General features: G+C 43.3%; 1 protein-coding gene across 4 annotated transcripts in view; it reads right to left on the bottom strand.

Annotated features, from left to right (window-relative positions):
- Nucleotides 1-26,190, bottom strand: part of DRC7 (dynein regulatory complex subunit 7) — a 173,420-nt gene that overhangs the window by 47,611 nt on the left and 99,619 nt on the right. For all 4 annotated transcript variants that reach the window (XM_030203566.1, XM_030203565.1, XM_030203564.1 and 1 more), the window contains 3 exons: nt 19,800-19,928; nt 14,058-14,186; nt 6,558-6,784 (listed from right to left, as the gene is read on the bottom strand). In XM_030203566.1, coding sequence (XP_030059426.1) covers nt 6,558-6,784; nt 14,058-14,186; nt 19,800-19,928 — 485 coding nt within the window. The remainder of the gene's footprint in view (nt 1-6,557; nt 6,785-14,057; nt 14,187-19,799; nt 19,929-26,190) is intronic.

Raw genomic sequence — 26,190 nt, 5'->3', positions numbered from 1 at the left:
CATAATTTTACCTTCCATAGCATCCCCAGATCAATCCAGAGACTTGTGGGATGTACCAAAGCAGTCCTCAAGAAGGGTGGGACCGCATACTCCCTGAAGACAGCACCAAAGCACCGAAAAACACATCCCAATGCGCCGCGACATCAAGTCGGTAATGTCCAGCAAAAATGTGTACCAACGCCCAAGTAGCCGCTCTACAAATCTCGTCCAACGGCACCAGCCGGTACTCTGCAACGGACATGGCCTGAGCTCTAGTCGAATGTGTGCGAATCTGAAGGGGAATCGGCTTCCCCATGGAAGATACGCAGAGCTGATCGCGTCCCGTAGCCATTGAGCGATCGTAGCCTTAGAAGCTATCTGTTCCTTTTTGTGTCCCGCAAACAGAACAAAGAGATGATCTGACTTCCGGAAGGAATTAGTAACCTCTAAATATGTGAGAAGAGCCCTTTGACATCCAAACAACGCAACTGGCGAAAATCCTCTGGGTAATCTTCCCGCTTGAAGGTTGGTAAATGCACTTCCTGATTAAGGTGAAAACGCGAAATCACCTTCGGCAGAAACAACGGAACCGTACGTATCGAGACTCCAGCTTCTGAGGGACTAATGGAAAGAAAATTATCAGGTAAGACATAATTTTACCTTCATGAACCTATCAAGGGATGAATGGAAACTGGCTTATTGTCAATTCTAGAATGAAAAGCACTAATGGCATACAAGTGTACCCTGACTGACTTAGTCTTGAGGCTAGAATCTGAAAGAAAGAGGAGGTACTTCATAAGTGTAGGAACAGAGCACCTAGCAGGGTCAAGTGTTCTTGCTGCACACCAGATAGAAAATCTTTTCCATTGTAAACAGTAACATTTCCATGTAGAAAGTTTCCTAGAGGCTAGAAGTATTCTAGAAACTGAGACAGAAAGGTTTAAGGAACGTAAATTTATGTCTTCAGGAACCAGGCTGTCAGGGCAAGAGATTGAGGCTCTTGGTGGAGGAGAGCCCCATTGTTCTGTGATATTAAGGTTGGGAAAGGATCAAACCTCAATGGTTCCCTGGATAATAACTCTAGGAGAAGAGGGAACCAAATCTGATGTGGCCAGTTGGGAGCTATTAGGATCATGGTCCCATGGTCCCAACGTAGTTTGAGAAGAGTTTTTCCTATGAAAGGTAGTGGGGGAAAACCTATAGAAGATTCGTCCCCAATGTACCAAGAAGGCATCCAGGGATACACGTTGGGGAGCGTATATCCTGGAACAAAAGCGGGGAAGCTTGTTGTTTTGAGGAGAAGCAAAGAGATCTATCGCTGGGGTCCCCCACTGCTGAAAAATTCGATGAACTACAGGCACGCTGAGACCATTCACGAGGATGAAGGATTCTGCTCAATTTGTCTGCATTTTGTTTGTCAGCTAATTAAACAGCTCTTAGAGAGATGTTTCAAGAAGTTGCTCAAGTCCATATCTGTAGGGCTTGTAAGAACCTGTTCTCCCCTTGTTTGTTCAGGTAATTTTAACCTGATTGTCTGTGTGAGCAAGTATTACCTGATTCAGAATGCCATTTTGGAATGTCTTGAAAGCATTCTACACTGCTCACAGGTCCAGGAGGTTGATATGATGCCATTTCTTCCACAGGGACCGTCAAGGTGAGCGCCCCAGCCTTCCATGGAAGCATCTGTGGTGAGGATCTTGTGATGTGGAGGGGGCTACAACAGAAGATCCCGGGTGAGATTGTGAGATACCATCCACCACTGAAGAGAGTGGCACAGCTGTGGAGATACCGTATAGGAGCCGAGAGTTGTCCCATTGCTTGGGACCACTGAAAGGCCAGGATCCACTGAGGAATTTGGAAGTGGAGTCAAGCTAATGGTGTTACATGAATTGTCAAAGCCATGTGACTGAGGAGGCAGAGCATCTGACAAGCAGATACTTGAGTGGATTTGCACTCCTGAGTGGCAAGATGCACTGTGGTTGAGGAAGCAAGGCTCAACCCTGAGTAGTATCCAGGAGAGCCTCTACGAACTCCAAGGTCTGTACTGGTTGAAGATGTGATTTTGGATAATTGATGACAAACCTGAGGAGTTCTAGGAGCTTTATGGCAGAGAGAATGGAGGTGTGTTCTGACTCCTGGGAGGCTGCCTTGATTACCCAGTTGTCCAGATAGGGGAAGGCGTGTATGCCCCATCTGCAAAGTGTTGCAGTTACTACTGTCAGACATTTTGTGAAGACTCAAGGAGACAAAGCTAAGATGAATGGTAAGATCTTGTATTGGTAGTGGAGAGTTCTGCAGTGGAAGCGGAGGGACTTTCTGTTTGCAGGGAGAATAGGAATGTGAGAGTATGCCTCCTTGATATCTAGAGAGTAAAGCCAATCATTGAGCTGTATCATGGGAAGCAATGATCCTAGAGAAATCATGTGATACCAGTTCAAATCTCACAGATCGAGAACTGGTTGTAGTCCCCATGTCTTTTTTTGGTATGAGAAAGTATCTTAAATAGAACCTCCCAACCCCTGTCTGGCAGAGGAATTGGTTCTGCTTTCAGCTGGAGGAGGGCTAAGAGCTTCTCTTGAAGTAATGATATCTGGATGGAGTTGAAATGAGACTCTCTTGGTGTATGGTCAGGAGGTCTTTTCTTCCCAATGCAGGCATAGCCATGCTGTATGGTACAAAGCACCCACCAATCAGAGGTTATGAGAGACCACCTCTGAAGGTAAAGGATGAACCATCCTTCCACCCATAAGATGAACAACTGTATGTTGGCAATGCTTTCTGGGAAGGATTCAAAAATTGGGTTGTTGATTAGACTGAAAAGAGTTCTGAGACTTCTGACCCTGCTGTTGCCTTGGACATGAGCATTGAGGCATAGACCTTTGAGGCAGAGGAGTGGGAGTGTAATGACACTTAGACATATAGTAATTGTAGTGGCATAATTCTCCCACAAATCTTCTAGTAGAAGAAAAGGTAGTAGACATATGAGTTTTAATAGTATCTGTATGTTTTTAAATTAGATTGTCCACCTCCTCAACCTTATCACCAAATAAGTTGTCATTTCGATGAGGGACATCCGTTAGAATAGTCTTGGACAGCAGATTTGAGGTTGGAGATTCTGAGCCAGGAAAGACGTTGCATTGCTACTGACAAGGTGGAAATGTGTGAACAGATATCAAAGGCATCAAAAGTGTGCCTTGCTAAATATTTACGACAGTCAAGAAGTTTCCTGTGAATCTTATGGAATTCTTCAGCCTTCTCAGGAGGAAGGAATTTTGGAAAGGATAGATTACTCTGTATTAGAGATTTTAAGTAAATTGTGGAATAAAGCTGATAATCTAATATGTGATTAATTAGCATTAAAGCTTGAAAAGTTTTTCTGCCACAAGAGTCTAATGTTCTAGCCCCTCTTCCTACAGGAGCAGAAGCAAGAGATCTTGCACCACCTGTGTGTTTTAAAGCAGATTCTACCACTGCTTGTTTTCAAACCCGCTGCATTTCTGCATTCTATACATTGTATAAATTTTCTTTGGAGCTACTTGAACTGTTAGTGGAATCTTCCAGTTTTTTATCGGAGTACTTTTTCATAACTATATGAAGAGGAACAGTGAGTCCCTCTCTAGGAGGAAAGTCATAATCTATAACCTCAAACAGTTCTGAACGAGGTTCCTCCTCTGCCTCCAGTTTGAAAGGTATGGCTTGGGCCATTTCACGGACAAATCTAGGAAAGGATATACTTTCAGGAGGTGACCTATGTCTGTCCTGATGTGTCTCCCAGGAGAGGTCTGAGTCTGACTCTTCCAAGTACTGTTCTTGGGAAGTATGTGGAAGAATGCGTCAACTACAGCACCAGCTCTGCATCAAAGTGTGCCTAGGCAGATGAGTCTGCCTAGAAGGAGAAAGTTCCTCTGCTGATGTCAACGCATGCATCGATTGGAAACGTGGTACCTCTGACAAGTGGCATTGAGTGATGTGCGGAATCTCTTCCGTGACTGTCTCTCCAATGTATCGATGGGCTGGGCTGAGGCTGGCACAAGCACCATGTAAGCCTGTATAGACTGCAAATGCAATAGCCCTGAAAGCTCCCCTTTGAGCATAGCCCGGATTTCCTCCTGCAGAGTAGGCATCAATACCGGCTGAGAGAGGTGTGGACGCAGCCTGAGCAATAGCCTGTGAAAAACGTAGGAGATCTCGAAGACCTCAAAGGCTCTCAATGCAAAGTAAGCTGGAGAGAAAGAGAGTGGTAACTGCGGCATGGACGCTTCCCATGCATCAAGGACATTGATGCTGGGGAGTTATGTACAGATTGCCTGGAGGGAGAACGATGGTTATGCTTCTTAGGTTTTTTATGCTACAGGTCCCTCGATGCATGCAGTATCGAGGACAAGGACATAGAATCCTTATGCGTACAAAGCATCAGGTCCGATGCCAGTAAATCACGATGTTGCATCAGTGCACCCGATGTCGACACTGATGCAGAATCTGTGTCTACTGCCAAATCCCTTGCCATGTTCAATGTGGATGCCAATATGGTGCAGAACAAAAAAGTTTTCACATTGGGCTCTGTGGAGCTTATTTTCAAAGGAGAAGGGCGGCCATCTTCTGACCCAAATCGGGAGATGGACGGCCTTCTCCTAAGGCTGGCCAAATCGGTATAATCGAAAGCCGATTTTGGCAGGCTTCAACTACTTTCCGTTGCAGGGACGGCCAAAGTTCCCAGGGGCATGTCGGAAGGGTAGCGAAGGCTGGACAGGGGCGTGCTTAAGAGATGGGCGCCCTCGGCCAATAATGGAAAAAAGAAGGGCGTCCCTGGCGAGAATTTGGTCCACTTTATTTGGTCCCTTTTTTTCAGGTCCAAGTCTCAAAAAAGTGCCCGAACTGACTAGATGACCACCGGAGGGAATCAGGGATCACCTCCCCTGACTCCCCCAGTGGTCACTAACCCCCTCCCACCCTCAAAAAAACAACTTAAAAAACTTTTTTGCCAGCCTCAAATGCCATATTCAGGTCCATCGCAGCAGTATACAGGTCCCTGGAGCAGTTTTAGTGGGTGCAGTGGACTTCAGGCAGACGGACCCAGGCCCATCCCCCCCTACCTGTTACACTTGTGATGGAAAATGGGAGCCCTTCAAAACCCACCCGAAACCCACTGTACCCACATGTAAGTGCCCCCCCTTAGGGTTATGGTAGTGGTGTATAGTTGTGGGGAGTGGGTTTTGGGGGGGGTTGGGGGGGTTGGGGGGCTCAGCACCCAAGGTAAGGGAGCTATGCACCTAGGACCAATTTGTGAAGTCCACTGTAGTGCCCCCTAGGGTGCCCGGTTGGTGCCCTGGCATGTGAGGGGGACCAGTGCACTACGAATCCTGGCCCCTCCCATGACCAAATGCCTTGGATTTGTTCGTTTTTGAGATGGGCGCCATCGGTTTCCATTATCGGTGAAAACCGAGGGCGCCCATCTCTAAATCCGGCGATCTCAGCATTTAGGTCGAGATTTGGCCGGCCCCAATCATATTATTGAAAAAAAAGATGGCCAGCCATCTTTTTCAAAAATACGGTTGCCTTCGCCCATTTACAGAGCCAGCCACGGAGATGGTCGGCGCCATTCGATTATGTCCCTCCACATGTCCTTGCTTGCATACCCAGGCAGAGGCTACACTGTATGTCTCTATGCTCTGGATCAAAGTACTTAACACACCAATTAAAGGGGGTCTGTGCCTGAAATAGTCCTGTTACATCGAATACACTTCTTAAAGCCACTCAGCGCCCTCTTTGACATGGAGGGAAAGACAGCTGATGCAAAGTCAAAAGGCTCTATGGCCCAGGGGGCTTGGGGAGCTTGAGTAGATGTGTATCTGAAAATAGGCGATGCTTCCTGAGCAAAAGAAGGGTGCAAAGGCCCCAAAGGCAGAAAAGTGAAAAATATTAAAAATTATTTGAAAAGATGTATAAAATGAGCGTTTAATATTGAAAATAGAAAAATATGAAAAAAAAATATGTATATATCCTGAGAAAAGGAAAGGCACCAAAAAAGTAAACTTTGACGCGCTGAGGACAGATTAAAAAACCCACCTCTTTGCTGCTTGGAAAATGATAAGATTGCTGGTCTCACACTCAAGCGGTGGGCAAGAAGGCACCCGCACATGCATGGTGGGGGCAGTGCCTCAAAGATTTAAAGTGACAGTGCACTCGGTAGTGTCCACACCGGGCTCCATGGATGACATCAGCCACATGTGAGAATTATGCCTGCTTGTCCTCGGAGAAAAACCTAAGATTGAATAAAACTGTACTGAGAGAGAATTCCTTCTCCTGACTGGTCGGCTACATGTTTAACCTTTTTGGACAATCTCACAAGTAGGGAGAAGAGTTCTTCTCCCCATAACGATCTGGGATTTTTTCAGTCAATCACAATAAATATTGAGGAGTAGAATAGGTTTTGTGCAATATGCATGATCAAGCAGCATGAATTATTTTTGACAGCTTGAGACCACACTTGAATTTTTCCGGTTTTGTTGGTGTTTGCAATTCTCCCTATGTGCTGTTATGTACTCAAGCCCCCTGAGTGTAAGTCCTTTTGTTTATACCAATATAGGTCGTAGATTTTGTTCATTTATTCCTCCAACAATGCCCACTTTCTTGGTTCTCTTTCCAAAAATTGTGTGCTGATAGAATAAGAAATCTGGGCGTTCTTCAAATGTCTCAATCATTTCTCGTGCATTTTCTTCCCGTTTCTGCAGGCCATCCACACGGGCATTGCTGTAAAACTCCATGGTACGTTCTGTCTCTGGCTGGAGCGTCTTGTAAATATGTGCTGTGGAGGACAGAAACAAAAGAAACTGCTATATATGAATCAACCTTTTACAAAAGAATGAACCAGCTCTCAGTGGTATGACTGATATCAGAAGCTTCCCTAGATTCCATTCTCATGCACAGACTGTACCAACTGATTTATTTTCCTGTTTATCTACCAACACATATACATTTTTATGATGCAGACTTATCAAATATATGCTACAGTCAGTGGTGTGCTGGAGCCGGCTCGCACCGGCTCGCAAAAGCCGCTTGTTAAATTTTGACAGCTCTTGCGAGCCGGTTGTTGTTGGGGTGAGCCAGCTCCATTGCACGAGGTAAGCATGGCAGGAGGGCGCCATGCTTACCTCCCCTCCCGCTCCCATCCATGTCTAGCGATGTCCTTCGCCCCCACCCTCCCCTCTTGCTCCCATCCGTCAGTTTCAATTACCTCCCTCGAAGCGCCGCCTTATTTAAAGCCCTGCTACCCGTCTCCAGCTGCCTTCCCTGCTTGCTTCTGAGGAGTTCGCGCCCCTAGTCCTGCCTTCTGACGTCATTCTGATGTCATTTCCTTTTTCCGCGATGGCGGGACTAAGGGCGCGAACTCCTCAGAAGCAAGCAGGGAAGGCAGCTGGAGACGGGTAGCAGGGCTTTAAATAAGGCGGCGCTTCGAGGGAGGTAATTGAAACTGACGGATGGGAGCAGGAGGGGAGGGTGGGGGCGAAGGACATCGCTAGACATGGATGGGAGCGGGAGGGCAGGGGAGGAGAATTGCTGGGCATAGATGGGCAGAGGGAGGCAGGGGAGAGAATTGCTGGGAATGGATGGGCAGAGGGAGGCAGGGGAGAGAATTGCTGGGCATGGATGGGCAGAGGGGGGCAGGGGAGAGAATTGCTGGGCATGGATGGGCAGAGGGGGGCAGGGGAGAGAATTGTTGGGCATGGATGGGCAGAGGGGGGCAGGGGAGAGAAGAGAATTACTGGGCATGGATGGGTAGAGGGGGGCAGGGGAGAGAAGAGAATTGCTGGGCATGGATGGGTAGAGGAGGGCAGGGGAGAGAAGAGAATTTCAGGACATGGATGGAGGGGAGGGCAAGAGAAATTCTGGACATGGATGGAGGGGAGGGAAGGGAGACAGAAGAAATGCTAGACATAGAGGGAAGATAGAGGAAGGAGATTAGATGAGGGAAAAGGAAGTGAGGAGAGAAACTGCACATGGATGGAGAAAATAGGCAGAAGCTGGATCCACTGTACAGTCAAGTCTGCGGAGGACCAGAAATTAAGAAGAAAGGAGGAAAGAAAAGAAATAAATGGAAAGGAAGCCCTGGAAACGGAGTCCAGGGAACAGATAGAGAGCAGCAGAATCAGATACTGGGCCAGCATGATCAGAGAAACAAAGTCACCAGACAACAAAGGTAGAAAAAAATAATTTTATTTTCATTATAGTGTTTGGAATATGTCCACTTTGAGAATCAGGTGCTGAACGTTAAAAGTTTATATTTATTTACTTATTTATGGCATTTTATCCCATATTAAACATGAATTAGATTGGAACCTGGGATCATTTAATTTTTTTTTCCTGGAGAGAGTAATGCATTGCCCCCCCCCCCCCCCCCCCCCGGCTATAGCCAGCTCTGCAATTTTGGGGGGTGCAGAGGTGGGGGGGGGGCGCAGAGGTGGATGGGGGGGGGGGCGCAGTGGTGGATGGGGGGGCGCCGAGGTGGACCGGGGAGAGAGCCTGTTGTTAAAAATTTACCAGCACACCACTGGCTACAGTGAACAAATTGGTCTGTATTCACTAAGGAAAATATCATTAAAATAAAATTTGCATTGGAACGAAGCTTTTTGAAATCTCTTCATCCTCTCACCAACCAAGCAAAAACACCCCACTCTGGCATATTATATAATAGACAAACACAGAAAAAGACAAACAAATCAGACAGTATAAACAGGTTCAAACCCTTTAATAGAGAAGATAAGAAGCACAGCAAAGACAAGCACCACTGTTTGTTTGAAAAATTGTATGCTGCACAATCTATCAATTCGTTTTGACTTACATAAGCACATCCACAATAATTAAAATAAAATCCAATTACAAAAAAGCAGAATGACAAGACACAAATGAATAAAAACAAATAATAAACCATAACAAAATTAAACTACAGAACAATATAATGGCCACGATAAAATTTAACAAAACTCATTTGGTCATCAACTGACTGGAAATTAAAGGACAGTACATCAAGCAATCTTTTCATCAGACAGAATTTCAAAATCCTGTAAAACATGTCATGATCAGACCACCATACAACCTGAAATACCAAAAGCCCATTTAAATAGATAAGTTTTCAGACTTAAAAAAAATAAACCCTAGCTCCTTAATGCCCGCATCTTAGGAGGTAATGAATTCCACATTTTAGATCCCACATTATACAAAATTGAGGACCCATATTCCTCTAACGTTAAAGAACAAAATGATGGAACATCTAAAGGTCCTTACTAGCAGATCTCAGCAGTCTTGATGAATGATAGACATGAAGACTAGCAGTAATATATACTGGAACATTATCATTCAAAACCCTGAACTACAAAGAAAGTATCTTACATTTACAATAATTATCTACTCTACTGGCAACCAGTGAAGGTTAAGTAGAACGGGAATGATGTGATCATATTTTGGGTATGCTGCCACCAAAATACACAGCTACATTTTGTGTAGCCTGCAAGGTGTTTAAGACTCATGCAGGAAGCCCAAGAAATAAAGCACTGCAATAATCAAAGTGTAGAATGACAATGCTCTGGATTACAGCTCTGAAACTGTGAGCTGAAATATAGTCACATTACGTATGCACTTCACTAATCTCAATTTACAAAAGATAGACCTCATTTGAAGAAAGTTATGTAGATTAAGTGACAAAAAAAAAAGAATCAAGTAAAATACCCAAGGACTTTATTTCTCAATAGATTGCTATATTAACACCATCAATGATAAAATGAGAAGGAAAATCAGCATAAGAGAGGCCTGATAATGCCGGCACTTGAATTTTGGCCACATTTAATTGTAGATGGTTGGCTTTCATCCAGGTGTCTATAGTTCTCACAGAAAAGAATCAAATTCAATGGCATCATTCACAGTTTTGTTAATAGCAACAAGAAACGGTGGGCTAGTGCGGCTTAGTAAACAGGGCCCTGTATATTGTCTGCAATCCATGATTGCAAAGGCAAATGTAATTTCTCCTAGTCCTCACCTAAACAAAACTAACCTCTATGCCTGAGTCCTAAGCTCTACCAGCTTCACAGCAGTGCAACGGTGTGGTAGCATGTGGCATTCTTAAATAAGCTGCACATAGATTAGAAATCAATGCACTGAGCATGCACCACAGTCAAGTTCTGTGATAAATAATGCAGGCATACATTATTTAATATGTGAAGAATAAAAACATAATAATATGCTACAAATTGAAACCTCAGCAACAGAAGATCATTAGCAAATGCACAAAGCAACAAGCAGCAAACAATGCAAGAAAAATACTGCAAGGATGATTTGCATAATGAATTCTATTTTAATTATCACCAGAAAACTTTGCACATGCTAAAATTAGGAGCTTGCTCAGGTACAATCCTCCTGCAGAAGTACCCCAATGATTTGCATGCTATTAGCTCTGATCATCATGGGCTTTATTTCCCTGTGCTGTTCCTGCAGTAATTTTACAGCGCTGTTTGGAATAGCGTGGGGAAATTGATCATTGGGGCCTTGAATCTCTCTGCTATAGCCTTGTCTTCCCTAAGTGCCCCTTTTACCCCTCGGTCATCTGGCAGTCCAACTGATTCTTTACCAGCTTCTTGCTTCTAATATATCTAAAAAAACAATTTTACTATATGTTTTTTTGCCTCCAACACAATCTTCTTTTCAACATCTCTCTTTGGCTTCTTTATCACCACTTTGCATTTGACTTGTCATTTTTTATGCAATTTCCTATTATTTTCAATAAGATCCTTCTTCCATTTTCTGAAAGATTTTCTTTTAGTTCTAATAGCTTCCTTCACCTCACTTTGAATGGGCTGTGTCAGAATTGCTGCGCAGCAGCCAATAGCATGGCTTTGTAAATAGGGGGGAATGTTTGTTATTCCTAGTTACAACTTTCTCAGCAGTTGACAGTAATAATCTGCAATCCTGAAAATCTGTCTGCTCTTTATTTAAATACATTGGATATACTATGGTCTCTATTGCAACCTCGCTATTGGGATGCCCTATCTTCCCTGTTTTGGTGATATCTTTTAAAGATACCTTGTTCCGAACCACACGCTTTTGAGCAACTGTCGGCCTTCCCCTAGGAAGGCCAAGCAAAAATGGTATGAGAAAAAAACCGTGAGACAGAGACAAATAAGACATATCTTTACTGCTTCGTACATGAAATAAAACTGCAGGTCCTGCGTGAATCAGGCAGGTGGGATGGCATGCATGCATGGTAGGATCTGCCAAAAGCTTCTAAAACAAACAGAACACTGGGCAGCATCCATAATGGGGCTCCATGGATGATGTCACCAACACGTGAGTAAATATTATCCTGTTGGTCCTCAGAGAACTATATTATTTTGGGTCAGTGTTTAGCCCCCGATATAGACCATTCTCCACTGCTTATGAAAACAGTAGCAAAGTTATCCCAGTGGTCAAAATTGAGTGTTTCCTGGCTAGGCAGGATAACGTGGGTAAAAATGATTATTTTACCGAAGTTTATCTATTCTCTACATCCCCAATAAATATCCCAAAGTAATTATTTGAGAGGCTCCAGGGCAAGCTATTTGAGCACATTTGAGGACAGAAGTCATTGAGGGCTTCTAAGAAGATGCTAAAAGGTAGATCAGCTATACCCAACTTTAAAAAACAATACAAGGCTTCCCAACTTAAGGTTGCTTTGGGATGGATGGAAACTGGACATAAGGATTGGGCCAGGCTAGAACAGAACGAAGCTCTTTATGGCAATGTCTCTGGCTGCTGGCAAAAATTTCATGTGTAAAAGAGGTACAAAATTCAAAGACAGCAGTAACCTTGTGAGTTTGGGAGAAATGGAAACTGGTATAGATCCAAAGCTATTTTAGATTTACCTCATTAAAACATAAGGACTTTCCTTTAGGATTAAGTGATCACTGGGAAAGGCTGGGGTTCCAGAGTTTGGGTCATTTGTGGAGTCTGTGGAAATTCTGTAAATTGATCACCTCCAGGAATTCTCAGTATTGAGAAGTTAGGTGCTATATGGGGTCTAAGGTAGGTAGGGCAACATTGGCTGAGATTAAACCAATTACATCTCTTTTCTGCTTCAGTTCAATCAAAGAGGGATTATCTAAATTATATAGAATTATTAATAATATGGATGAAGGAACACCTAAACTCCCTAGCTAGAATATGTGGGCAGGGAACAAAGAGTGCTGGAGGAAGTGCCAGCTAGTGGGAACCTTTATTCACCTATAGCAAGAATGCAGCAAAATCTAGGAATTTTGAATTGGGGGTTTTCAATGTTTTAGTCATCTTGTTAAATGCAGAATTTACTGCTTAGAGTAGGTTTGTAATGAACTTTCATAAACACACGGGTCAGGTGAAGATAAAACAAGGCATATGTTAGATGTCACCTTTGTCTCTTATGCACAGAATCAGGCAGAATGAACGAGAATTCCTCATTCATGTAAGAAATAGTCAGTAATATTACACAGCTCAGATGCAACAACCAAGCCTTGTATGTACAATTATGGGCATGTTTATGGCAATAATAGTTTGTCTGGAATATATTGGAAGCTGCCAGGAATATGTGATTGTTGATTCTCTGTTTCTTCAGTGCTGAGGAAGAAACAATAAAGAATCTTCTGTAATTCCATCTCAGTCATTTCTCTAGCACTTGGATATTCAGTTCTTGTTGCTTGCTATGGTTTTGTATATTCTGGCATCAATAAAAACAAACAAACAAACAAACAAACAAAAAACCAGCTCAGCAAATGCAATAGGTTCTAAAACACTAATATGTTGGCATATGTCAGCCAGGGAAATATTTTTGGTGGATTTGGGTTTCATCTGAGAAATATCAAGACATCTAACACCGTTGGCAACACCATGGATGTCTCTTGAATAAGTGCTATCTCCTCAAGTTCCCCAACTCTAGATGATGGCAAACCTTTCAGAAAAAGCCCTCAAGACTACATATCCAAGAAAGTAATAGGTGGAAAAGGGGTAGGCCTACTCCCTGAACTTAGGGAAGGGCCTGAGTTCGATGGGCAGTTAGGAGTAGCAGGAGATACTCCAGCTAAAACATATCTGTCTATAGGGCCAGAGACTCTAGGAGTACTCACTAGAGAATTAGATTTGGCCTTTCCTCTTTGCTTCTCCATAACACTGAAGAAAATACATCTAAGGAAAAAAGTCCTTTAGTTAGTCTTCTGGGCAGGGTAGCCAGCAACTCGGGACACCTAAAGGGCTCCCAAGGGGTTTGGAGTGCACCTTTGGGCATATGCCTGCGACTGAACACCACAGAAATGGCAGAGCTTTATGCAAGTGAGAGTGGTGCTTTCAGATGGCATCAGGCATGGCTCTCAGGTGGTATTCTAAAGGCCAATTAGCACTTCCCAGTAACACGAATCACCAACTCTCTCTCTGCTCCCCAAAATGTTTATTTTTACCTTTGTTGTATGGCAATTTTATTTTTCTAATTGGACAGTTCCTGGTCTTTCTCTTTCTGCTTTCCTCTTATCAGCTGTCTTCCTAATTGTTTTCTATGATCTCTTTTCATTTTTCTTCTCTGCACCAAGTTGCTCCTCTGCATCTCTCTCTGAAATTGAACTTTCCCATTCATCTCTGTTCATCTATTCTTATTCCATTTCATGTACCTCACTCCTGAGCCAGCAGAAAAAGCAACACTAAAAGCTTCTGTAAGGTTGATGCAGTGTAGGAAGTCTTACACATGTTCAGTAAAGACTTTCAGTTTTCACTAGAAAGCTCCAGAAATTACATTCTGCTTGGTTTCATGCACACTTGATCTAACCATACTGTATGCCTGCTGAACTACTTGTCTTCAGAGATTTAAGATTACTGTCCTACTCCCTCAATTCTTTGCCTCCCTGAGGTCTGCAGAGACCTGTTGTTCCTGACTCTCCCTTTCTGAGGGGTCTGGATGACTACAACTCCTATCTCTCCCCCCAGAATACAGGTATACCTGTGGTTCCTGTCTTTCCCTTCTGGTGTAGTGAGTTTTGGAACTTCATTTTCTTTCTCCCTGGAAGGCAACCAAGAAAGGATATAAGTTTGTTTACCTTTTAGTGAATCGCTGCGTCCTGGAGAGAAGTATTCTATGATTACTCCCATTGGTTTTTTGTGTATTCTCATATTCAGTTTATCCTGTCGATTTTTGAACCAGTCCTTCACCTCCAACACACTAGAACCTATAAATAATTTAAAAAATAATATATATATATATATCCTGGCACAGCTAGATTTTGTCATCTCATATTCCTACAACTGTTGTAACCTGATAAATGTTACAAGATGAGGTATGAAGAAACAAGAAGGATGAAGAGTGGTTGTACAGGGGGGTTCCTTATTGTTCTAGGCTTATGTAAGTGATCTCTACAATAGAATTCTTTGGTATGAAGGCTGCAGTGAATGGCACATAGGAACTGACACTGAGTTATACAGCTGCAGCAAAGGGCAAAAAGGAGTCCCACAGTTGATAAAGGCACAACAGAGGGCAATTTCTATTTTAACAGCTGACACAGTTGCAGTGGAAGGCACATGCAACTTCCATAGCTCTCAGAGTTGTCTGCTGTAGACATATTTTTAAAGTGAGCACTGTCAATGGCAATAAGGAAGCAAACTCTGAATTCCAGGAAGGTAGGGTCACCTATAACTCTTTTGGATGCCAGAGCAGAAACAATAATGAAGATCCCAAAATGGTCAAAACACTAATTTCTCTGAGCCCCTAAAGTAACTTCCTAAGTTATCCTCTTTTCTGCCAACGGGATTCTTAGTCACCCTCTCATAGATTTGTAATTCAATGACTCTCAAGGCAGATTTTCTGCCCTAGTAATCAGCTATTAATAGAAAGAGGAGTGTATGAGTAGGTAGGTAGGTATGTGTGCGTGTGTGGCGGTGGAGGGGGGATACAGAAATCAGAGCCATTGTTGCCCACAGAGGCCTGTCTATTTTCCCTACCCTCTATGCATTGTCCTCCAGACAACAGGCGGACTTTGTGAACACTAGCATTTGGTACCAGCTGTTTTCTCCTCTGCCAGTTTTCCTCTACAACCACACAGGACCCCATTTGTGAGAGTTTTAAAATATATTTGTATTAAGATAAGGGCCAAATGCACTTATTTGCCTAGGGTCCACCAAGAGTTAATCTTACAGTAGCCAAGGCACTCTGGTCAGTTGGTGTTTCTTCAGTCTCTATGGGGTCTGCAATCAGTGCTGGGAAATGACAGTGAGAGCACAGGCCCTAGAACTTTTCTCAAACGAGAAACCTGGATCTTCACTGGCTCTTTCAGTCTTTCATATGTAACGTCATGAGAATTCTAACAACTGTTTGTGCTGTTTGAAATTCTCTACGCTGTGCACAGTTCAGTCAGTCCATTAAGTTAGTGCTTCCATTGCTGGCCTATGGCAGCCCTGATAACTAATAAGAAGAGACTGCCTGAATTCTGTTTCAGTTCTCATCTCTAGGACTCCATGATCCACTCAGCACATAGACAGCTTGAATCCAGCATCAGTTGTGGCCTTTCTGTGAACCTATTGTTTTTTTCCTGTTTCAGCACCTGTCAAGAAGTCACATGTTCACACTAGAAATTTCCAGAGAGGGTAGAAGATTCTGGAAATTGATGAAAGAATAGGAGGGTTTATGATAATTTGGAAAAGGGTCTGGTGGCAGCAGTTACCTCCCCATTATGTGTTATAAGCTTGCTGTTTTGCGTGCCAGATCGGTTTTAGGTTTTCTACTGCCTCAGTCTGATCATATCCTGAGGGAGACCCTACTTTTTAAGCCTGCAGCAGATTTCATGTGACCAGTGACAGCCAGACTATAGTCTCATGAGTTAGTCCCATCTAGGCAGCTGCTACAAGCGCAGTGTCACATAGAGGCAAGAGGACAAGCATCAGATCCTACAGAAAGTTGCTGGCTTGTTGGGAACCTTGGAAGTCTTCCATTTGACCTCAGAGAAGAAGAAGCGAATTTTTACAGGACTTTATCTGCCTATATCATCCAGGCTCCCCGCTCTGTTCACCCAGAAGCAAATGCAACTTTTAAAAGCAAGAGGAATTAACATCTCAATATCCACCAGCAGAGCTAGTGTCTGCTTGCCAGATCCTACTAGCTGTGTGTATCATCTTAACATTAAGCCGGCGTTCTCTACCGGTTGGGAGTGTTAGAGCAGCTCTTGCTACAGATACTGGTTCCCCTGAGGATGCAACAATAGCGAAACAAGCCTGCAGGGAATGGGAACAAGGAATTACAGCATTGACATGGAACTGAAACTTTGACAAGGGAATCCTTGTTTTAAATCACTTTTTTCACTCTCAGCTTTCTTTCGCGGGTGTTACTGGCTATCACCGAACGCTATGATGCCTACAGCCATTGTTTCAGCAGATAAGGTACTTTAATCCATTATGCCCTTATGTTACTAGTACTGTGGGGGTTATGGTTAATCACAGTTCCAGCAGAGTTTGTTAGATAGGATAGGAGGCGGCTGGTGCAGTGATGGCTGGAAAAGCTTGGCACTATAATTAACTGCTAGTCAGTTCGAGTGACAGCCTAGTTACTGAGCACTACTTGCATATTAAAAAAATATTTAAAAAAAGTTTTTTTATGGGGATAAGTTTTGATTTCCGGTAATTTTGATTGCTGGTAATTTTGAAAGTTAAAATTTAATGCCAAGAAGTGTAGAGTGATGCACTTGGGGTGCAGAAACCCAAGAGAGAGATACTGGATAGGAGGGGAGAGATTAGTAAGCTCAACTCAGGAGAGAGACCTTGGGGTGTTGGTGTCTGAGGATCTGAAATTGAAGAAACAATGTGACAAGGTGACGGCTGTGGCCAGAAGGTTGCTAGGCTGTGTAGTGAGAGGCATAACCAGCAGAAAAAAAGGAGGTGTTGATGCCCCTCTACAAGTCATTGGTGAGCCCCCACTTGGAGTATTGTGTTCAGTTTTGGAGGCCGTATCTTGCTAAAGATGTAAAAAGACTGGAAGCGGTGCAAAAAAAGGCTACAAAAATGGTATGGGATTTGTGTTGCAAACCGTACAAGGAGAGACTTGCTGACCTGAACATGTATACCTTGGAGGAAAAGAGAAACAGGGGTGACATGATACAGACGTTCAAATATTTGAAAGGTATTAATCCGCAAATGAACCTTTTCCGGAGACAGGAAGGCAGCAGAACTAGAGGACATGAATTGAGGTTGAAGGTGGGCAGACTCAGGAATGTCAGGAAGTATTTTTTCATGGAGAGGGTGGTGGATATGTGGAATGCCCTCCCGCAGAATGTGGTGGAGATGAAAATGGTAATGGAATTCAAACATGCGTGGGATAAACACAAAGGAATCCTGTTTAGAAGGAATGGTTCCATGGAATCTTAGCGGAGATTGGGTGGCGACGCCGGTAATTGGGAAACAAAACAGGAGCTGGGCAGACTTCTAAGGTCTATGACCTGATTGTGACTGAATAGATAGGGATGGGCTGGAGTGTAAATTTTAAGGCGCTTCAACATTAGCTTCAGAACTTAGTACAAGAACAGTACTGGGCAGACTTCTATGGTCTGTGCCCTGAGAATGACAAGGACAAATCAAACTCGGTATACAAATAAAGTATCACATACCATGTAAAATGAGTTTATCTTGTTGGGCAGACTGGATGGACCGTACAGGTCTTTATCTGCCGTCATTTACTATGTTACTATCAGGCTCATTTTCGAAAGAGGACGCCCATCTTTCGACACAAATCGGAAGATGGGAGTCCTTCTCACAGGGTTGCCCAAATCGGCATAATCGAAAGACGATTTTGGGCGTCCTCAATTGCTTTCCGTCGCGGGGACGACAAAACTTCATGGGGGCATGTCGGAGGCATAGTGAAGGCGGTACTTGGGCGTGCCTAACACATGGGCGTCCTTGGCGTGCTTAACACATGGGCGTCCTCGACCCATAATGGAAAAAAAAGGGCGTCCCTGACGAGCACTTGGACGACTTTACCTGGTCCTGTTTTTCTTATGACCAAGGCACAAAAAGATGTCCGAACTGACCAGATGGCCACTGGAGAGAATTGGGGATTACTTCCCCTTAGTCCCCCAGTGGTCACTAACTCCCTCCCACCCTCAAAAAACATCTTTAAAAATATTTTGTGCCAGCCTCTATGCCAGCCTCAAATGTCATACTCAGGTCCATCACAGCAGTATGCAGGTCCCTGGAGCAGTTTTAGTGGGTGCAATGCACTTCAGGCAGGCGGACTCAGGTCCATCCCCCTCCCCCCCACCTGTTACACTTGTGGTGGTAAATGTGAGCCCTCCAAAACCCACCACACCCACATCTAGGTGCCCCCTTCACCCGTAAGGACTATGGTAGTGGTGTACAGTTGTGGGTAGTGGGTTTTGGGGGTGGGTTGGGGGGCTCAGCACACAAAGTAAGGGAGCTATGTAACTGGGAGCAATTTATGAAGTCCACTGCAGTGCCCCCTAGGGTGCCCGGCTGGTGCCCTGGCATGTGAGGGGGACCAGTGCACTACGAATGCTGGCTCCTCCCATGACCAAAGTCGTTTCTGAGATGGGCATCTTTGGTTTCCATTATCGCCAAAAATCAGAAATGACCAAGACTAGGGACGACCATTTCTAAGGATGACCTAAATGTCAAGATTTGGGCGTCCCCGACTGTATTATCGAAACGAAAGATGGGCGTCCATCTTGTTTCGATTCCTCCAAAATGAAGAAAAATAACAATTGTGGTCTCACCATTTAAATATTTGCACAGTGTAGTCTCGTAAAACAAGACAGCTACATGTGAAAGCGTGTAGCACTTGGACGCTTCTGGGTTCATGCTGCTTATTTTATCCATATGTCTATGTGTAAAATGGCTGTTTTCACTGTGCATGTCAGCAAATCCATATGCACTCCTGCATATCCTTATAGGTTTTTATATTTTATGAAAGGCTCCATGTTCGGCAGAGCTTTTTATAAAATACCACCAGAACTGACCATGTTCCAACCTGGACATCTGAATTCTGATCTCAACATTTTATGTAAAATGGGCCTTTAAATTTAGGACCTCTGCTTTTTTGGAACATCGAGCCCTCAATTTCTAAAGGATTTTGATGTAATACTTTGGACAGCTTTATATCATTCTGAGAGTTTGGTAATGTCTGTTGCCTTATAATTAACACAGGGCAGTAGCTAACTATATGTGGCTGATGCGGCCACACAGGGTGCAAGGGAAACCAGGCGCCAAAATTGCGTCCTGTCCACCGACTTCGCTTGGGTTTAACATTCCTGAATTTACACACTGAAACTTCATTAAATAGAAAGATTTTAAAAACAAGAAGAAAATAAGGAACAGAGAAGAACAGTTAAAAAGGAATGGAATATGTAAAGAGAAAGAGAAGGGAAGAAGATAAAATGATTACAGAACTGTTAAGAAACACTGAAGCCACAATTTTACAAGGTTTTAGGGCTCCACAGATTTACTAAGTATATAGACCAGTGGTTCCCAAACCTGGTCCTGGAGGCACCCCAGCCATGTCTCTCATGAATATTCATTGTGGATATCTTGAAAATCTGACTAGCTGGGGTGTCTCAAGGACCAGGTTTGGGAATTACTGATGTAGACTGAGAAACTGAACATTAATTAGAAAGAATGAGAATGTGAGCAATGCTGGGAGACCTCTCTCAGGCACACAGTCCTCCCTTACTGACAGAAAGAACAGAAACTTCTGGTAATGAATGATGCTCACTCTCACTCATTGCCCCTACTTGCTCTGGTCACTTTCATGTTCTGACACGTTTAAAATAAATTCTGGTGTTGCTTACACTCAATATTGTCATAGACTGTGAGGCGAGACACCAATCCATCTTTCTTCACATAAGGAGCCCATGTCTCTATTTTTGCCTTCTTGTACTGGACTATCTTTTTCCCATCTGGGCTTTGGGTCTCAAACTCTACAAAGAGCAAAGAATAAAAGATTCCTTAAACATACTTGCCAATCAGAATTCAAAGTCAACAAATGCATGCTACAAATTCCATTTTAAAGCATATAACCAAATGAATATACTAGTATTGAGCAAAAAAGAAAAAAAAACCTCTTACATTGATAGAATCAAAATCAAACATCTGATATTTATGCAATCTGATAATGTAAGCAAGATGGAAAGTTAGAGTTAGAACAGAATTTCCTAGTGGTTAGGGTGGTGGACTTTGGTCCTGGGGAACTGAGGAACTGAGTTCAATTCCCACTTCAGGCACAGGCAGCTCCTTGTGACTCTGGGCAAGTCACTTAACCCTCCACTGCCCCATGTAAGCCACATTGTGCCTGCCATGAGTGGGAAAGCGGGGGGGGAGGGGTACAAATGTAACAAAAAAAAAAAAGAAGTAGTAAGTGGCTGGGAGGCTGCTGCTGATGTAACTAAACAGGTATCTCTGACATTTCCATGCTTTTGGTGAACTCTGTGGTATTAAAAATGTCTTATCCTTGATTTTGCTATTAAACAGTAGTTTACAAAAAAAAAAGCAATTTAACACCCTTTAGAATGGTGTTTCTCAAATCGGTCCTGGCGTACTCTCTTACCAGTCAGGTTTTCAGGATATCCGCAATTAATATGCATAAACAAAATGTTTCATACAATGTAGACAGTATATGCAAATAAATCTCATACATATTCATTTAAAAAAGTTTACACTAAAACAACAGATAAAGCTGTGTACACCACTGTGGCAATTAAGATTGGCTAATGACAGGAAACTTTGGACCTCATTTTCAAAAGAGAAAAACGTCCAAAAAGTGGCATAAATCTGCATTTGGACGTTTTTCTCACAAAAACATCCAAACTGGTATTTTCGAAACCAATTTTTAGATGTTTTTCTATTAAGTCCATCAGAAGTGCGTTCAAATCAAAAAGGAGTGTGTTAAAGGCAGGATCTGTGCGCTTCTAACACTTGGACATTTTTCAGCCATAATGGAACAAAACAAAACCGTCCAGGACTAAAACTAAGATGTTTTGAGCTAGACCTATTTTTATAACGAATATGGCACAAAAAGGTGCCCTAAATAACCAGATGACCACTGGAGGGAATCAGGTATGACCTCCCCATACTCCCTCAGTGGTCACTGACCCCCTCCCACTCCCCAAAAATGTAATTAAAAACATTACTTACTAGTCTCTATGCCAGCCTCAGCTATAATGCTCAGGTCCATTAGATCAGCATGCAGGTCCCTGGAGTGATCTACTGGTGGGTGCAATGCAGTGCACACAGGTGGACCCAGGTCCATACCTCCCCCTACCCGTTACATTTGTGATGGAAACTCTGAGCCCTCCAAAACTCACCAGAAACCATACCCACATATAGGTGCCCCTTCACCCATAATGGCTATTGTAGTGATGTACAGTTGGGGTTAGTGGGTTTTGGGTGGATTTTGGGGGGGCTCAGCAGACAAGATAAGGGAGCAACAGTGAGATGTGTACCTGGTCCTGGAAGCATTTATATGAAATCCACAGCAGTGCCCCCAAGGGTGCCCTATTGCTCTCCTGGGATATGTCTGTATGCCTCCTACATCCCAATAGCTTGATTTTATGCATTTTTCACTTTGACTTTTTTATTTTTTTAATGGCCCAAAAAGATAAACGTACAGAGCACTAAAACATCTAGCAAATAACCATTTTTGGAAAAAAAAAAAAAAAAAAGATAGATAGATGCTTTTCTGTTTTTGAAAATGGCTATATTCCCCACTTGAATTTTGGACGTTTTTAGCAAAATGTCCAAAGTTGACTTAGATGTCATATCAAAACTGCCCTTCCAGGTGTACCAGCGCTGAACACAATTCGTTATGCAGAAACATCTTCATGTGTGCTTTTTCTGTAGCAGGTCCAATGTTATGGAACAAACTTCCAGGGCATACTTGCTTTTGTACCACTTTGCAGCAGTTTAAGAATTAAAAACTTATTTGTTTTTGCAAGCATTTCTCAATATTTAATAGAAGGTTTAAGTGAATGACTAGATGGCTCTCAGTTGCAGAGTTTTTTTTAGGTTTTAGATGTTATGTAGATGGCTTTATGTGATTTATGCTGCTATTTTTATGTATGTTTTTATTGTAAGCTGCTTAGTGTTAAGCGGGGTACAAATGTGTTAAAATAAATAAATCAAAAATGTCCCTGTTTGCTGAGCAAGAAGAATAGTAATACACTTGATACAGACAGAAGTAAAATCCAAAACCATAACCTGTATAAATGAACCATTGAGTTTTATGATAGAAATTAATCAGATACAATATTGTGCTGCAAAAATCATTACTCATGGAGTCCTACCAATAAGGACACACAGCTAGAAGAAAGAAGGAAAAAAACATAACACTTCCTTGGAAAAAAATAAAATTATTGCATACAGAGAATCAAGATCATCAAAGACAATGAAAAAGATCCAAAACATCAAGCTAAAACATGCTGTACTAATAGAAGATGACTTTAAATTCATATGCTCCAGTAACAAATTGAGGGGTCCTTTTACAAGCGTTGAAAAATGGTTTGCAGTAGTGTAGGCGCGGGTTTTGGATACACACCGATCCATTTTTTAGCGCACCTGTAAAACAGGGCTTTTTTTTGCCGAAAATGGACGTGTGCAAAATCAAAACTGCCGCACGTCCATTTTGGGTCTGAGACTTTACTGCCAGCCATAGACCTAGTGGTAAAGAATCTGGGCGGTAATGACCTATGCGCATCAAATGCCACTTGGCGTGCGTCAATTATGTGCGCCAGAAAATAAAAAATATTTTTCAGATGTGCGTAGCGGACGTGCGCCAAAATTGAAATTACCGCGGCTTAGTAAAAGGGGCCCTAAAAGTAATAGCAGAAGCACAAAAGCTGCAGATAAGAAAAAACCCCAGAAGACATTTAACCCCTAATCCTATATAGTGCGCCTGAAGTTAGGCGCCAATTAGAAGCCCAACTTTAGGAGCTCAAACGGAAATTAGGCACCCAAACAGGCGTTAATGGCAGTTATGCACCTAACTGAACTTAGGGTCTATTCCAGTGATGGCGAACCTATGGCACGCGTGCCAGAGAGGGCACGCAGAGCCCTCTTCTGTTGGCACACGCGCCAAGCCACTTTCCCTTCATCCTTTGTGCTACAAAAAGAAAAAGAAAAAAAAACACCAAGCAATTGCAGCACCGCGCGCCATCCAGTTCCCGCCTCTCCCCCCCCCCCCCCAAAATGTAAAACTCATACCTGTCCTGCTTGGGGTTAAGGCGGCGTCGGCAGCACCAGTGAAAAGCGTGCTAGCTCGGCGTGCCTTCAGCTTCCCTTCTGTCTCTCAAGCTCTGGTCCCGCCCTTGAGGGTGGGACCAGAGCTTGAGAGACAGAAGGGAAGCTGAAGGCGCACTGAGCTAGCACGCTTTTCACTGGTGCTGTCCCTGCCGACGCCACCTTAACCCCGAGCAGGCAGGATAGGTATGAGTTTTAAATTTCGGAGGGGGGCGGGAACTGGATGGCGTGCGGTGCTGCGATTGCTTGGGGTTTTTTTTTCATTTTCTTTTTGTAGCACGAAGGATGAAGGGAAAGTGGCTGGGCGCGCGTGCCGGGGGGGGGGGGGGCGGGCGACCTGGTGCTCGGTGGGTGGGTGGGAGGCCAGCCTGATGCTGGGTGGGAGGGAGGCCGGGAGGCCTGGTGCCTGCTGCTGGGTGGGAGGGAGGGGTGCCTGCCTGATGCTGGGTGGGAGGGAGGGGTGCTGGGTGGGATGCCTGATGCACTTTCTATATGTCTAGTAGCTGACTTTTATCCCATTATACCCTGTGAAGCACATTTCAATAAGCAAGGATTAATAACTGGGGGAACGGCCTGGAACACAGTTATGCCACTTCTTTTCAGACTCCAAAGCAACAGGAGTGTTTTGCTCTATTTATTTATTTTTGTGACATATTTAGCCCACATTATCCCAAACAAGTTTAATGTGGCTTACAATAAACAGTATAGGATACATAACAAAGAATAATGCATAAGAAAAAAATTTGTTATAAGAATCCAATTTTACAATACAGTATCATAAACATATTGGGATAGCTATGGAAGTTTAACATTTAGAAAATATATTATGAATGAGAATTTGTACGTGAAGCAAACAGAACGTTAATAGTAAATAGAGTAATAACCAATTCCGGTAATAATTAATTGTTTGAGATATGGTTGTTCTTTGTGAGGGGTTTGTTTGAACAGGAACGATTTGAAGATTTTGCGGAATCTAGTATAATCCTGTATGTTTTTTATTTTGGGTGGTAAGGAGTTCCACCATTTGGTTCCTAGGTAAGTGAAGTCTGCTGAGTGGACAGTTTTATAGATCACTTTTTTGCAATTTGGGAGGTGTAGTCTGAGATAGTTTCTTGCCTCATATTTAGCATTTCTTTGAGGTAAGTTTATTAATGGTACCATTGGAGCTGTGCCATTTAGTATTTCCGATCTGACGAAGAAGGGCAACCTTCGAAAGCTAATCAAGAAATGTATTAAGTTATGTCCAATAAAAAAGGTATCATCTTATTTTCTTTTCCATGTTTTATTTTGTTTGATTTCTATTGATAACGTATTTGAAAGATAAAGGTACATAATTTGAAGGTGATTCTTACTTTGATGGGAAGCCGGTGTAATTTGATTAGTAAAGGCAAGGCACTTTCAAAACAAGAGATTTTGTATATGAACCTGGCTGCAGTGTTTTGAGCTGTCTAGAGTTTTTTCTAGCCCTTAATCCAGGCAGCCTACAGGGAAGAGGAGGGGAGAAAGTAAGGCTGGAGCAGAGCAAGAAACACTCTACTCACTTCATCCCCTCTTCTTTTGTTTCTTCCCCTGACTTGCTTGCCTCCTCCCCCAGCTTCACAGTTCCACTTCCTTGTTGTCTACAGATTAAGCCTGTCAATAAGGCAGTGCACTTAACCGTTGTGACCCAAAAAAGAAGCTTGACATCTGATAAACATAGTTACAGTACTGTTTATTATACGTACAGTATAGTCTCCGTTAACTGACATTAGGCTTACTTGAAGTAATCAGTCATAGTCCTATGTACACTCTTGTGTTTGTGAGTTCCACAGACTACGTCTGCCAGACAGTAAAAACTGTCTCAGCACTGACATCCAGTGGCCTCCAGATAGGCCCGCACGGTGTTGAGACTCTCCAGCACGCTTGCAAAAGTGACAGGAGGTTGTTGAATTTCGTCAGCATGTGCCTCGCTGCTCATTTCATCATCTGTTTCATCATCAGCCGCTGCCTGCGTGTAGGCACATATCTGGACGTCAGTGCTGTTGTCAGCTGTTTGTAGATCGTAATCAACAGCTACGTAGTGATGAAACTCCTCTTCAGTAACACAGGCTGGGATGTCAATAGCCTGTTCATCTGACGCGTTTGCAACAGCTGCATCTATTTCGTCCCTCGCCATATCCCTAACAAAGCTTGCCTGCTTGTAGCAGTTCACAATGGTTGCCTGTGTAACATGATTCCAGGCTTCTTTCTGCATATGTAGGGAATCCAACAGTGATAGATTACAAGCCAGTTCAACAGCATGTTTATCCTTGCCAGTCTGGTCATCCATAACGCTCATCAGACGACGTAACACAAGAGCCCGATAATGTTGTTTGAAATTGGCTATAATGCCCTGATCCATAGGTTGGATCAGAGAGGTAGTGTTTGGTGGCAGGAAGACCACCTTGACGTTAGACAGCCTGACATCATCACTGTGTGCAGCATAATTATCACAAAGCAACAAAATCTGACGCTTTTGTGTCCGCATTCTAGTGTCTAACTTCTTTAGCCACTGCTTCCAAATTTCCCCAGTCATCCATGAATTTGCGTTAGCCTCATATGACACAGGAAGTCGCTTAACATTCTTGAAGCAATGGGGCTGTTTGCTCTTTCCAATGACGAGTGGTTCCAACTTCTCACTCCCATCCATATTGCAGCAAAGGAGGATCGTCAGTCGGTCCTTTGACGTTTTACTTCCTGTAGTTTCGGCTTGTTTGAATGCAAGTGATCCATCAGTAATCGCTCGCCAGTAGAATCCATTTTCGTCAGCACTGAAAATGTCACAAGGTGCAAACTTGTTCAAGATGGTAGGAAGAACTGAAACAACCCAATTTTCAGCACCAAAGTCCAGCGTCTTCTTTTTCACCATGCTGTTTCTTGAATTTTATGTTGTTCCTCTCCTTTCATCTTTCCAACCATCCAACAGTGGCT

The sequence above is a fragment of the Microcaecilia unicolor genome, chromosome 5 (genome assembly GCF_901765095.1).
Source record: "Microcaecilia unicolor chromosome 5, aMicUni1.1, whole genome shotgun sequence".
NCBI lineage: Eukaryota > Metazoa > Chordata > Amphibia > Gymnophiona > Siphonopidae > Microcaecilia > Microcaecilia unicolor.
Note: the sequence above shows the minus strand (reverse complement) of the source record. Positions and strands in the feature narration are given on the sequence as shown.